The sequence below is a fragment of the Dicentrarchus labrax genome, unplaced genomic scaffold (assembly GCF_905237075.1).
Source record: "Dicentrarchus labrax unplaced genomic scaffold, dlabrax2021, whole genome shotgun sequence".
Taxonomy (NCBI): Eukaryota; Metazoa; Chordata; class Actinopteri; family Moronidae; genus Dicentrarchus; species Dicentrarchus labrax.
In genome coordinates, this window is record NW_026136704.1 from 27,646,298 (window position 1) to 27,661,699 (window position 15,402).

A 15,402-nucleotide genomic window follows, 5' to 3' on the forward strand; every position below is an offset into this window, starting at 1 on the left:
TTTTCAATCATGTAAACCAAGATTTAATTGTTTGCGAAATTAAAATAACATAAAAACTACTTTAGCCTGTGTTTAGTAGAATGATACTGTTGTTACATCTTTACATATACTGCTCTCTGTTATCCATCTGTTGAGCTGCACCATATTATATTATAGTACATATATACTTTTTATTCAATTCTTTTATTATTATTATTATTATTATTATTATTATTATTATTAACAGCCATTGTGAAGATATTAGATTATTGTTTGGTTTTGTTCAAATTTGGGTCACATCTGCACTGGATGCCAAAGTGCAGTACTTTGTGCTGGATATTGTACACTAAAAAGGAAACCTTTTAGTATTTTGGTCAGAAGTTCATTGTCAGATCGTGGCTTTAGCACACACTCCCCTATTCTTTGAAGCTATGGTTGGAGGGGTCCATTCAAATGGATGTATGCTGTCTGCTCTTTTCAAAGCCGCCTGTCCAGTGCTATGCAGTGGGAATGGTCAATACCTTAAAGGTCGCTGCATGTGTCACAGCGGCTGGAAGGGCTCCGAGTGCGACGTTCCCACCAACCAGTGCATTGACATCACATGCAGTAGCCATGGGACTTGTATCGTGGGAACCTGTATCTGCAACCCTGGCTACAAAGGGGAAAACTGTGAAGAAGGTGATTGTTTTAATAAGTCATGGTAATGTATCCCAAACTTATGAAATTGTGCATAATTTGGCTGCTGTAACCACCATATTAGCTTGTTAGTGCTTGACATTTTAAAAGAATAATGGGAACGGCTATTAAGTTGGTATCGCTTATTTAACAGTCTGTCCAGTAGTAAAGACAGGACATCCTTTATGAAGAGCATTATAGCCATAACACTTATGCAATATGCATCCTAGGTGACTTTTCCTGTATAAATCATGGACATAAGGCATTACATTAATCGAAACAGTCCATTTATTGTCTGAAATTCAGACAAAAAGTCTGATGTTAATCCATTAGGAAGTCCACATTCATGATGCTGGATAAGGCTTGACCAGATAAGATTGAAGGAGCCATTGTGTTTGTCAGCTCTTGAAGGCTCTCATTTCAAGATGAAAAATGGCCCCTGGGAGTTTGATAAATGGGGGTTTGTGACATCCATAGGCCCCCATTCTATTTTGGGTGGAGTGTTAGCCATAAGGAGTGGAGGGGAATGTGGACGAGGGCCCTTTAACATTTTTACCTTTCTTCCGTGCGACCTTCAGGCACAATGATTAATTGCCAGGAGAGAGTTTCTTGTCAGTTAGCCTATGATCTTTGTGCCTTGTGCCCAAACCATCTGCTAAGAGGCGAGAGATCCTGTTTGTCTTACTATAACGGCCTCTATAGCCATTTATGTCATGGTAAAGGGGAGCTGCCACAGAGCGGCCTGCTGCTCTCAGTGGCTAGACATTGCTGCTACTTGGCGCCCATTTGCCATCTGTGTGTACCACGCAGATATTGTCTTGTAGAAATAATGTTATTATCATGATTGTGTGCTCCCACAACTCTTGTGCCTTACAAAATGAGCACTCATTTAACAACATGTCAAGGGAAGAGATGCAATAGAAACAGGCATTCATTTGATATTTGCATACTAATTGAACCGATACAGTGTACACTGATGCAGTGTAAACAAAAATATGCAGCAGAGGAATGCCAGAGCAAGGTTTCTGTAAACTAGACTTGAGCATGCCTTCTTGTCCAGGAAGTCTAACTCTTGCCCCATGCTTTTTCCTTACTTTACCCCATTTTCTTCTTTACATTCTTTAAATGTGAGTTTTGGTTTTTCCTGCTTTGAACTACTCATCATTGTGGCTTTCATTTTAGAGAAACAGGCTTTTATTAAGGCACTGTAGCTCTTTGGGAGGCATTTTTTTATTTTGAGATGATGGGAAAGTGCCAGCAGGAGCGTGGGCAGTACCTGTAGGTTGGTGGCATAAGCCCCAGTGTGAAAACAGCCATTTAATTTGCTTGTTTGTAAATCTTGTCTCCGGTTCTAGATGAAGTGGGCCTCCTTGCATCATTTTCTGTGTGTTCACTCTGTACATTCATTCAACATGTGCTAAGCTAGATGCAGCTGCAGTTGAGCTGCAGGCCACTGCACTTGTCATTCTACTCAGGCTCAAATAGAAACGCTATGTTGCCTCTGAAAGAGGGAAACAGCAGGTGACTGGTGTTTCTGACACTGTCTCTTTGGAACCCTTTTAGTGGACTGCCTGGACCCAACATGCTCAGGCCGAGGGGTATGTGTCCAGGGAGAGTGCCACTGCTTTGTGGGGTGGGGCGGGCCAGGATGTGAGAGCCCCAGGGCTTCCTGCATGGACCAGTGCTCTGGACACGGAGCTTTCCTGGCAGAAACCGGAACCTGCAGCTGTGATCCCAACTGGACAGGCCATGACTGCTCTACAGGTGAGTGCTTCCCTCAGATGAGAATAAACATTGGCAGAATTCCCTTTCACAGATCAGAGTTGATTTAGCTCTAAATTAAAGTAAATACATTCACAGAAAATATTGTATAAGTTACATTAAATAAGTCAAGACTGTTTTTTTTTTCTTCCGTGCCTTTATATAAAAACTATATCATGTAAAAAACATTCATAATTTAACGTTAGACAGAAATAACATCAGTTGAAGGATTCAGTTTTATCACAGCCATGTTCAGATGATCATACATTTGTAGTTATACACTTATCAGTTATGTAATCCGTCACACATGTTCATCCTCAGCTCCTGACAAATAGTCATCACTGTCAGTAAATATTTTCACTAGTGTAATTTCTAACAATATTTTTGACTTTAGTTTAATACCACACAATGAACAGCAACAACATGTAATAACTTTGACATCTCTATCTGTTAATCTCTGATAACAATCTCTGCCTTTTTGTTGGAATTTATTCCACTGCTTGATTCAGTATAACTTTGATAATTGCTTGAAGAAGTAAACATTCCTGATTATGTTAAAAGAAAATGGCTTGCATGAAAGCATCAATTATTCACATGAATGATCAGTTGGAGGTCCACAGCTAGCAATCAAACTCTTGATTTTTCTCTAAATGTATTTATTTTACAAATGGTTTCATCTTCAATCTCCACATAGTTAGCTGTCAACCACAGAAAATAGGGAAACACGCATAGCAGGGATATTGTCAGAGGAATGATCTAATGCAAGTTAATGCTCTTTCTTGAGTTCTGGCTTTCTTCACATTGGCTCTGGAGGATTGTTCCCATTGTGTTCATTTTGTCCATGGGGCATGTTCTCTCTTGGTAGTCAAGAATAGGCTGAACATAAGATACAGCTTTATAGCTAGAATACACCTTCTTAAGGCTCTAAGGATGAAAATAAGTCCTGCACAATTTAGGTTTAGGTCTGACAGCAGTCTGCCTGCTCAAACTTATAAAAGAAGTATTTTACTGAAAGCCCTCAGTGAACTCAGTGGTAGATTGTTAAAGAGCTGTCAAATGTTAGTGTCTAACATCACTGACTTGCAGTGTTGGCAGATGCAAATGTCCATGAAAAAAAGTGCTGTTTTTTCAATGTTTTTTTATTAAAGACACCTGAAGAATTTAACAATTTTCCACACATATAAATGCTCATATGAGAATTAATTCATGTTTTCTGATCATTCTCTGGCAGATTAAAGCTTTAGATAGCTCAGTTTGAACAGGCCTCTGATGTGTTGGTAATCAGTACATCAGCTCGGTTTTTGTAGAGGCTGATACAGTTGCAGCCTTCAGCTGCTTTCATTTAGACAAAATAATTTGTATTCACACAAAATATTTCTAATATAAGAGTTTTAGTCCAGCAGGCACTTGGATCGACAAATCCCTTTATATTCCAGACAGACACAATGACCTATTAGGTAATCCCAGGGATTTTGAGGGAAATGGGCAGTTAGTCTGAGTTTGCCTCGCAGAGAAAGAGCTCTGTAAATGATGATGAGTTGGCTCTTTATCCTCCTTTATCCTGTTCATTGTAGAGCTTTCTGTGGTTTAATACAACACTAAGCTTGGTAGTGTGGTTGCACAACCAGTAGCTATAACCTTGCAGACTGGGGGAAGAAAAAGATGGAAAGCTTTCAATACATCTTTCAAGATTCCTCTCCCCCCTAATACTTTTGAGTCACAAACTCATTTTCTCCTGTGGCTTTGGGACAGTACAACCTGGGTGTGCACAGTTGGTAGTAATACTGTTACAAGCCATAAAACAATGCCTGAGGTTTTATGTCCTTTAATATGTGTGTTTTTATGCCATTTTTGCCATTCTCCCACCCAGAGGAAAGTTTGTTTACATGGCCCTTTAGTGCAAATGGTTACGGCCATCATGGGGATGGGGGGATTTCTCACTGTGGACTCCTCTGGCCTAGGATAATGAGGGTCTGCCTGCAGGCTGTAATTGCATCTTTATCACGTCAAAGCTTTCTCCTCTGTTCCAATTGAACAGTTGTCTCACAGTCTGTTTTAGTTTCTTTTCTCTGACCAGTATGTATTCTTATATTTCTGAGAAAGGAAGGGGTACGGCCAGTTTTTCAACATACTGTATATGCTAATAAAATCACTCAAGATGTCCATTATGTTTATTAGCACTTCCTATTTAACTGTGTTAATATCGTCTTTAGAGGAAGTAGATGGCCAGTTCCACAATAAACTGTTTGAAAATTATTGATAGCAAACCTCTGTAAATGAATCCTATTCTGATATTGTGTGTGTGTGTGTGTGTGTGTGTGTGTGTGTGTGTGTGTGTGTGTGTGTGTGTGTGTGTTTAAAAGTCAGATGTAAAAATTAGCATTTTCGTAGTTTAACAAAGTGCTGAGCTGTAATTAGCAGGGGAGAGTGATTTTTTAAAAAGCGTTTTAAGCTGGTAATGTCATGTTATGGTTTGTGGCTGAAAATACCACTCAAATTTAATTTGTAGCAATGACAAAATAGGCACTGTAAAGGCAGTAATTGACTTATTAAAAGATTTTACCTCCAGTTTGGTCCCCTGTGGTCATATTCGAATTGGCTTGGCTAATAAGCCTGTAATACATGGTCATTGTTCCTCGTTGCCCATACTGCTAAGCCTCTTTTTTAAACAGAATAGTTAATAAAGAGGTTAACATTTCAATGAGATTCATAATAAATCTGTCAGTGTTTAATTTCTTTGAGCTTTCGTCTTGTCATACTCTCCCTCGAGTTCATGAGACGTGGGTAATGTCCCAGGCTCTATCACAGCCTGTCAGGGAGGTCTTTCAGCTGCCACACAATAGCGCCAGCCAAGCTTTACTGTGGCTCTGTCTCTCAGTCTCCCTTATTCCACAAATGTACTTCTTCCTCTGGTACGCTGCACTTCAGTAGAATAAAACCAGCATATTGACATCCCGTGCCTTAAATTAATCTGTGGAACCTTACTTGCTGCCTGTAGCCCATAAATAGCATGTGAAGCTATGAACATTGCATGTGCAACAAAGGAAATACAGTACAATTTACAGTTTGAACAAAATAGAAGAGCTGATAATGTTTCCAACTGTGTATCTTTTCCTCTTTACCCCTTTTGGCAGAAAGAGGTGAATTTACAAAGAGAAGTAGAGGCAAAAAGGAGAATAAGTCTGCTTAGGCCTCCACAATCCATGTCTTTTCTTTGTAATGGACTTATTAGATTTGTATTGTCAAAAAGGATTGCCCCTTATGAGGTGCAGGAATTTCTTTTCAGCTGCCATCAGACAAGGTAGTGGAGCGTGGCCGCCTTTCCTTGACAATAACTCCTGGATTTGTCTTTTCTTCACCCTTGTTGCCTTGTCCCGACACCGCCTTGTCTTCCCTTTCCATCCCATTTCCACCCCCCTTCCTTCCTTTCTGTCTGTCTTCCCCCACTCTCTTTTTTGTCTTTTTCTATGTCCCTGTCTCCCACAGAGATTTGTGCAGCGGACTGTGGTGGCCATGGCATTTGTGTGTCGGGCAGCTGCCGCTGTGACGACGGCTGGATGGGCACTGGGTGTGACCAGAGGGCGTGTCACCCTCGCTGCAACGAGCATGGCACTTGCAAGGACGGCAAATGTGAATGCAGTCCGGGTTGGAATGGAGAACACTGCACTATTGGTAGGATGGGAAGAGGTTTTGCTTTGGGTGGGGGACTCTGTGTGTGTGTGTATGCTTGTGTGTTTGGGTGACCAACAAAGGCATAGGCTGTCTGTCTGCCTGCGTGTGTATGAAGCGGTGGGTGTGAGGGGAAGGGTCCAGTTGGAAAAGAGAGGGGAAAGCATGCTTAATTGAATTTGTGCAACTCGGTAAAGCATGAACAGGTTTACTCAAGGATCTGAGGCTTGCCTTCATGCATTTTAATGTGGGAATGTGCTAAGGTGTCCTTTCATTTTACTCATCCTTTTCCTCATCTCTTTCTTTGCTCCCTTTCCATTTACTATTAATTTGAAATGCTGACATGTGAGTCTTTAGTCATTGTGAGCAGGTCAACCACCACTTTTGGCTCTATGTTTATACTTACAATTATTCTCCTCTAAAGACTTGCAGAAATTAAGTTTTCAAGACCTTCACTGAAATGTCAAGAGCTTTCTTGAAAACCTTGACTTGCTTAAACCCCAAAAAAGAGTTTTGACTGAGTTTTTTATTTTTTTCTGTTGCCAGAAAGTAAAGTTGTTTAGTGCTGTGTGTTTTGTAGTGGATTTCATAATCCTTTAACAGAGGGGTTCATGAGCTGATAATGTTGACTCTTTTTATTTTTGTTGAAATCCTTTAAAGAGAGAACAGATAAGAGCTAGAAGGAGCCAACTGAACTTTGGGTGTACACAAATGTGTACACAACACTTTATATTGAAAATGTACTTCCAGTATGTTTGCTTTTTTGAACTTCCTGAAGAGGTGGCATTCCCATTGTGAAAATTTGTTTGTCATAAGGGACTAGTGAGTGCAGTAATACGTTAATACTAGCAACAACGGATGCAGCCAAGTTGTTATCATAAGTAAGCAGTAGTTGACCTCTGTTTGTGACCTCTCTCCTCTGTTTGAAATGCCCACTGCCAAAAGGACGGCAAGATATTTTAACGGTGATGGATGTTGTGAGGTTTGACAGTTTCATTGTTAACTTGAGCTTATTAAGACAAGTGTTTTAATACAGTAAGCTTCATGATATTTGATGTCTGGACTGTCAAACCTCCTCTAGACATTCAGAGCAGACCATCCAGAGGACATGCTACGTGATGCCTGCTTTGCAAGATTGCAACTTTACCATTCTGTTCCTGTGTTGCATAAATTCTCTTCTATTCTCTTCTCTCCTCTTCTTTCTTTTCTTTTTTATTTCTTTGTTTTATTGTTAGAAAATATCCGAATACATTTAAGCACATTACATTTAAGTAGTATACTTAAGAATAATTTTGAGATATTGTTACTTTACTTGAGTATTTCCAATACATTTCTTTCTTTATACTTCCCTTATACATATTTTTTACTTCACATTTTCTTGAATGTTGATTTAAAATACAAAATATGTGCCAATCATATATGATGCACTATAAGGTAAGTTAAACTACCCAACAGAATATATGTTAAAAAATAAGCTCCACATCGACCAGCATTTAAAAGAGTACAAGTAAAAAATCCACCGCTGAATTTTTGACAGCTAACATGGTAGCTCACTCATTATCATTCTGTGAACCAACCAGTCAAGCATCAGAGAAGAAGTGGGATCACAATGGCCATCTCTTCCCCCTCTGCCACAGCCTTTCAGTGAACAGAAATTTGCAGCTCCCACACATATGAGTCAATAGGGAAGTGGGACAAAAGTTGAGAACGCTAGTCTTATAGGTGAAAGCTTTATTCCATATTCAAGTAGATGAAAATAATTTTTCTCACAGTACCCTCATGCATATCTCGGAGCAGAGCTGCCTGAGTGCAGAGCATTGACTCAGTCTGTGAATGTTTTATATGCTGGTCTTACATTATTGATGGGCCTTTTATAAGTGCCATATTGAGATCCCCACTCCCTCGACAAGAATATTCCTCAGTGTCATCCGTTAAGAAGCCAAAGATCTCAATTTAAATCAATTTTCATTATTGAGAGCTCTGGCCCCAAGCCCCATGCTGTGGAGCACAGGAGGTCCAATGGCCATGCCGTTGCCTAAGCCTCTGGTGACCTCATCCTCTATAGAGATGTTTCAAGATTAAAAGCGCTTTTTGTTCAACATCCTGACCTCCTGTACGATATTGCTTGCGAGATTTAAGGCTGGTAATATGTGCATCAATCACGATGCTTTTGAAATACTCCCCTGAGATATTCTGCCGATCCCGGCAGTTGATAAATGGGGACAGATTGAAATGTTCTTTCTGAACATATCACTTTTTACCCTGTCTTTCCTTATTGCTCCCTCTCTCTCTCCTTCTCTCATTCTCTTTCTCTGTGTTCCACAACCCCCCCCCCGTCTTCTTTCCGTCTCCATCCCTCTCCCTCTGTGTTGGGTTGTATTTGTTGTTTTGCTTGTAATGCATGACTTGGCTTCATGACGGCACTTTTCTTTTTTTTTATTTACCTTTTGTAATGTAAACTAACACCTTGCCTTGCTGTCTTGTCATGGAAGTGGCACTGTTCAAACCTCCCTTATATGTCCTGTCTTTTATCTCCCAAGCTCACTATCTGGATAAGGTAGTGAAAGGTATGGCATTCCTCCTTCCTTCTATTTTGCCCTCCTCCCATTGTAACTCCAGCCAGCATTTAACAAATCATGCACACACACCATGCTCTTCCTCTACATTGACATGTGCAAATACTCTGCACCTCTTGTTGCCTCAAACAACTCATTCTAAAGATCCCCACCTCCCATCAACTTTTTGCCATATTGTCACACAGTAATCTCCACTTAGCACTTTCGCACCTGGTGAGTCACGTTGCGCTGCTTTCTTTATGTGTTGAATATTTGGTTTGTGTTCGGCCTTGCTTTCTCAATAGGGGAATGTTGGGAAAGGGGCTTCATAACCTGTGCCATGCATTATGGATGAGTGTGCAGCTGTGAGCAGGGCCTGATAGGTGCTGAGGCCGCATCCTCTCTAATTAAAAGAGTTCATGGTCTGGTTGGTGCAGGGCAAGCAGGGGGTGGAGGCTCTGCAGCAACCCTGCCTCTCTGCCTCCAGCACCCTCTCTCACTCTCACTGTGTCCTTGGTAATGGACCACCTGGCATGAGAGCGGCTGCCAGAGGAGTTCTTCGAACACTTGCAGCCTCACGTTTGGAGCTGTTTCAGGCAGGCTTGGGCAGGGCTCAGCAGGGGCTCTTTTCTGAAAGGGCTGCCAATTAAGTTGAACTGGTGCCAACAGAGAGCGGATCTTTATTTATCCTTGTAATAAACATTGGGAGCTTACTAATCATCTGTCTCCACTGGTCTAACCAGAGTTGTTTTGTCCATTTGCTCAATAAAAGGATGGCTAATGCCCAGACGTATCTAGGAGGCAAGACACTCTCTAATAGCATTAGCCTTCAACAGTGACTCCGTTTCTTCAGGGGAAAAAAAAGAAAATGGAGACAGAATTATTTATTTTTTCTTAAAATTTGTATTCATCCCAATTATTCAACAGTCTTAATTCTGGTTGCTCCTTTTGTATTTACCTTTTTTGCCAAAGATTCTAAGGAGCCCTTCAACAAAAACTGTGTTTCTGTTCTATTTTTGTTATTTTAATACATTGAAATGTAGTTCTGCTTTTGGGGATTTTATTTTTTAAATCATCAATTTAAGGAATATATGTGCAATAATATGTATAAATGTGGATTTTTCATGTATCCATGGCTGCAGTATGACTCATGTCAGGATGCTGTCCTTTCTCTGTATTGCAACAACCCGAAATGCAACCGATGCATCACTCGACTAACCATGTGATCTACACACACATCTATTCTTGGTGCTGCTTCTTATCTCCCTAAATACTTATCTGCTTTCTTTCTCATGACTGTTTCTTCCTTCGACTGATCTTTCTCCCTTAATACATGTCTCCCATTCACCGCACCCATCTCTCTTCCTTTCTTGCTCTCTCATTCTCCCACTCTTATTCTCCCTGTGTGATGTAAGAGCTGCCCCAGTCTCTTTAGTTGATAAAATGGGTCAGCTTAACATTCTCTCTATCAAGGCAGCTTGCTAACAACACAAACTGTGACAGACTTGTGTGTTTGATATCTTGAGAAGTTACCCTCTGCCTCTGCCTCAGCGAGGGGATAGGAATCATAAGGTACCAGATAAATGCCAAACAGCCCTACAAAAATGGGCGAGTTAATCCTCTGATCTACTTTGCCCTTGTGAAGACCTATCCAGAGAGAAACAGAGGAGTGTTTCACCTGTCGTTCTGCTCCAGCCTGCTTTTAGCTTCCCTGGGGTCACATGCCCGGGAACACAGTTAGTAGCTAGCAAAGTCCTCCCCTGCATATTGCTATTGAGCTCAGCCTTATCCACTTTCTACTATCTTATTTTGCATTCTCTTAGTGACAGAACACACACTATACCTGAAGGAATAATCTTATTGATCGCCAAGAAGAGTCTGGAGACAACAAAAAAGAGAGCACATAATGATATAGACCTTTTTTCAATAATTAATGCCGTTTGTTGCAGCTCATTCTTTTTTGTAGACAACAGTAGCAGTAATGCTGTGATCATAATGATGGTCGCATTCGAAAATCACATAAAAACGGGTCCAATTATGTGCAAAAATGCCAGCATATACAGTACACCACTACTCTCATTACCCAGCTGTAGTTGCATATATACAGGAGGCCAATCTACTGTAGTAATGAGTGAATATTGATTTAGAAGATCCCTCTTATCTGATTTTACTGCAAAGGGATATTAGAAGCTTCACAAAAGGTGTATCAAATTAATCAACTTCAGCTGAGGGTCATTATAGCCACCCTAACTCATTTAAAACCTTAAAATGACTTTAGTCTATTGCTATCAGAGAACTATTAGCAACAAACCATTGTCATCAACAAGCACACATTGTTGTCACTGTTTTATTGTTGATATTTGTTCACAAACAATATACAGTATTTATCCGTTACCCATTAAACCTGCTTTATTTGATATTCTGTGGTGACCTCTGTCTTTGTCCTTTTTTGTTACACAGAGGGCTGTCCCGGTTTGTGCAATGGAAATGGTAGGTGCACTCTGGGTAACAATGGCTGGTACTGTGTGTGCCAGCTGGGCTGGAGGGGCAATGGCTGTGACACCTCAATGGAAACTGCCTGCAGTGATGTCAAGGACAACGATGGAGGTAAAATCACAAACAACACACAGCAGTGTCTTCTGACACTGGCCAAGCAGCAACAGGGACTCTTAACTAGAGTTTGTTTTACTATAAAATTAACCATGTTATTCTTCAGAGTATACTGTACCTGCTTTATACTTTCCAGGCTCAGTTGTAATCTAATGCAGGTGAGGATGAGGAATGGCTTCCAGTCAGTCACCTGGACAACAGGTTTTTATTAAAAAGCAGAGTAGCTGGCCTGAGGCCCCGAGCATGCATTGGCCCCAGGAGGAAGTCCCTGCTCTGCCCTCTAACTAGCCCCGAGCAGAGCCAGGCACACACACAGAGCCAGCCAGGGGGCTGAACCACTCTTGAGGCCAAGTGGAAGACGTGACTTCCTTTCTTCCAGACCTCATTCTAGACTTGAGCTATGTGCTAGCATCCCTTATTTATGCAGGGCTGTTTGTCTCCCCATCACTGTGCAGGGACCATAGGGCTCTCACTGGCAAAGACAGGGCGCTGCTGGGGATTTGACTGACTCCTGACAGCAGGTTTTATTTTTATCACCCATCTGGCCAGATAGGCCCCTGAAAGCAAAGGGTAGGGAGTCCAATGACCCACTTCAACAAAGTAAAGTGCATTGCACAGCAGCTCTCTCTGTCTTGTTTTATTTCATCTAAATTACAGATAGAGGTGTTGAAATGTTCTCCCGGACGAGACGTACATAACATGGCTCTAATCATGTAGCAAAACAACAGTCAAAATGAATAATGCCCCAATGACTCATGTATATATAAATATATGTGCTTAGTCTTTTTTGCCAGGTGTGGGTCCAGGCTGTTGTTTAATGAGAGGTTGTGTGTGACTTGTTTGACCTTGTCAGATGGCCTGGTGGACTGCATGGATCCAGACTGCTGTCTGCAGGCAACCTGTCACACCACCTCTCTGTGTGTGGGCTCCCCGGACCCCCTGGACATCATCCAGGAGACACAGATGTCCTCTGCACAGAACAACCTGCAGACTTTCTATGACCGGGTGCACTTCCTCGTGGGAAGGGACAGCACCCACATCATCCCTGGAGCCAACCCCTTCGATGGAAAGTGAGTGACTTGTGCATTACTCCCACCAGACACCACCCAGTGCAACATTCTGTAACAAGACAAAAGCTATTATTTTCCTGGAAAGGGGTTTCTGACATCAATATTGAACTAAATTATCTTTTTTTCTGCCTCAGCATTTGTTTTTCATGCATCAATTTCATGTGAGATCATACTCATTCAGTTGAGTCAGTTAAATTAGTAATTGCTGGATTTAATATGTTTCACATTTTGATTCAGCTACTCAGGATGCTTGACTTCGATTGTATACACAGTTGTGTAGCTCTGCGCATTTGCATTGTTTTTCTTTTTTGTTTTTTTTTACAGTGATCTAATCTGAATATGCATTATAGCTTTTCACTTTTTATGTCAAGTAATGCCATTTCAGGTGCAAGCACAAATCAATCAGTGGATTTTCTTTTTTTTTTACATTATTAATATAGGCCAGTGCAATTACAGTGCTATGGTTATTGCACTGATAGATGTTAGCAAATGTGAAACATTTGCTTTTTTTAACCAAGAACAAAATGTCTGTGCGTGGGAAGGGAGGCAGCTATAGGCAATGGAGGCTGAAATGGGTAGGGACCGGTGGCATGCATAGCTAGAAGGATGATGGACAGATCATGATGGACAAATGTAGAATGTGGCAAAAAGCAAGGAGCATTCCCTGGCATGAAAGGCATCTCATATTCATGTATTGTGATTACTTTTACTGTAATGCATCTGAGGCCCACTCCCAGAGGCAGGGCTCACGACACCCCAGCCATAGAATCTGAGATGCTTTCATATCAGGCAGGATGGCTGTCAAAGTCCCATAAGATTCCCCTGCCTCTTGTTTCCTTTGTCTCCTTCTCTTTTCATCTTTAATCGCTTGTGAGGCTGTGTCACCTTATTTGCATCCCACTTGCTTGTAGATCTCTCTCATTCTGGCATGACTATACTGCTGTGAAACAAACCAACAACAGTCAAAACAAAATAATTTGAGAATAAATATAATATTTAAAATTTCATAAAATTGTGTAAAAAAAAAAAAAAGCAGATAAATCAAACCAACTTCCCAGCGTGGAGTTGTTATTTGAGTTTTTTTACTTCTTCTTTTTCTTCTTTTTTTCAAAAAAGATGGCAGAAGGTTGTGGTTTCAGACATCCCTATTTTTAGTCCAGCAGAGCTGTTGCTTTGTTCTTGAAGGGAAAATCGATTTCAAAAGTGTCCTCAAGCAGGATCATTTCCTTTAGTATGATTTGCAACACAACACATCTTGGTGCTTGTTGAGATGTGTGAATAATGTGATGTTTGCTAACGTAATTCAGACAGCATTAGATTTTACCTCATTGTCTGTAGAAAAACATGTTTTTTATCTACACTTGCTGTAGTCAGAATGTTTTATTCCTTTGTTAGCTATCTGCATACAATCATGCATCAGTACCGATTTCGTCTGCAGTTAGAAAAAAAAAACCCATATGAATTACAATAACAGTCATCAAAGTCAAACTCGGCCTGTTTTTGAACTTTTTGTCGTAGTGTCAGCTGATACTTGAGAAAAGCTCTTGTAACACACTTTGTGACATTTTCCCTCATTGACAATTTTTCTGGCTTTCAAGAACCACTCAATATTTTGCAGTTCTTCACTGGACAGAGGAAGAGGCGTAGAGGGTTGAGTAATACTCTTGTCTCTCTCACAAGAAGATGCAGCCATAAATAAGTAAAATCAAGAATTCAGAGATGAGCTGAAAGATTGGAGGCCTCGACTCACCTAAAAATATCAGTGATAATCTATTATTCATGTTTGGTATTCATTCCCCACCCACCGACAGATATGAGCGGTTATGACAGGGGGCTCAGGGCTGCAGATGAGCCTCACAGGCATGGTCTCAGCTTCTTACTGATATCCCTGCCCTGGTCACTTGATCATCTCTTTATTGATCCATTAACCACTTCCTCATGGTAGTAGACATGTTGGACTGCTATTTCTGATGTTTCCCACCACAAAAAGCTGCAAAGGTGCCACTGAATAAAGCATCTGCCACTGCATAAAATGTCTCGACTCTCCACCATGACACATAATACAAGAGACTGCCAAGGCACAGCAGTGGATGCTGACTAGAATAGTAAACAGGGACTTTGTCCATGGAACAATTTGGGAAAAGATTGATAGCTGGCTTATAATAGTAAGGCAGAAGCCATTTGCTTCATTTACAGGCTTGCACTTTTATTATTTTATTTATAACTCTTTTATTAGCATCAGGCCATTAGTGTCAGAAAATGTCTTGTTTGTTTGGTTCTCAGTGCGCTCTATCCCGTCCAGAAGCATTATATATTTGGGAGCAAAAAATGTACATTGACGTCTCCTCATTTTACGTTCTTCAGTGTGTTTGGTAGCATACCGGCAGGGGAAGAGAGGGCTGCAGTGACATGCTTATATTTGCTGGAGGGTTTACCCTATAATCAAGTCATTTGCGTGGGTAATGATGTTTTTGTTGCTTCTGTGGTGATGGTACCATTTATTAGCCTTGCTCACTGAAAGTTCTCTATACTTAAGTCTGGCATGCATTTATGTTTTTTTCAGTGTAGTTTCTTCACAATTACTGTGTGACAACTGTATGTCTTTGACGCTTATTTGTTACATTTTGTTTTTCTCTAAAGGTTGTTCGGTTTTATTAAAAGTGACTAGCTACTCACCCATCTCATACAGTAGAATTGTTCATGAAAAACTTCTGTAATTAGCTCTAAGTATGACTGGCCCTCCTCAAAACCCTAAAACATACCTAACAGCAAACTTGATTCACACCCTCAGTTTGATAGTTCTTTTTTCCAGTTGTGACACTGAATAAAGAATCAGTTCAGAACGGCTTGTTCAAAGGGTGCAGGTTTATCGTGTTGAAAAGTTAGTGAAGTGGCGAGGTGCGTCAGCTTCATGTGTTAACATTACTTCCATGAGATCAATGGCAAAAGTCTTGTTATCCATAATACTCCCTCTTTAAAGAGCATAAACCAGAGATGATTTCTTGCTGACTCCAGGGGCTTCACCTGTTTATTTTTCACATGTCCTCATTTTGCCCTCTGTGGATGATGTATGATAAACTGGA

At 40.7% G+C, this 15,402-nt stretch overlaps 1 protein-coding gene across 14 annotated transcripts in view; it reads left to right on the forward strand.

The window, feature by feature from the left end:
- tenm4 (teneurin transmembrane protein 4) overlaps nt 1-15,402 on the forward strand; it is a 145,723-nt gene that overhangs the window by 83,049 nt on the left and 47,272 nt on the right. For 9 of the 14 annotated variants that reach the window (XM_051397661.1, XM_051397665.1, XM_051397669.1 and 6 more), the window contains 6 exons: nt 463-657; nt 2,218-2,418; nt 5,902-6,087; nt 8,625-8,651; nt 11,100-11,246; nt 12,103-12,319. In XM_051397661.1, the coding sequence (XP_051253621.1) occupies nt 463-657; nt 2,218-2,418; nt 5,902-6,087; nt 8,625-8,651; nt 11,100-11,246; nt 12,103-12,319 (973 nt within the window). The remainder of the gene's footprint in view (nt 1-462; nt 658-2,217; nt 2,419-5,901; nt 6,088-8,624; nt 8,652-11,099; nt 11,247-12,102; nt 12,320-15,402) is intronic. The other 5 variants (XM_051397666.1, XM_051397667.1, XM_051397670.1 and 2 more) reach the window with 1 other exon arrangement.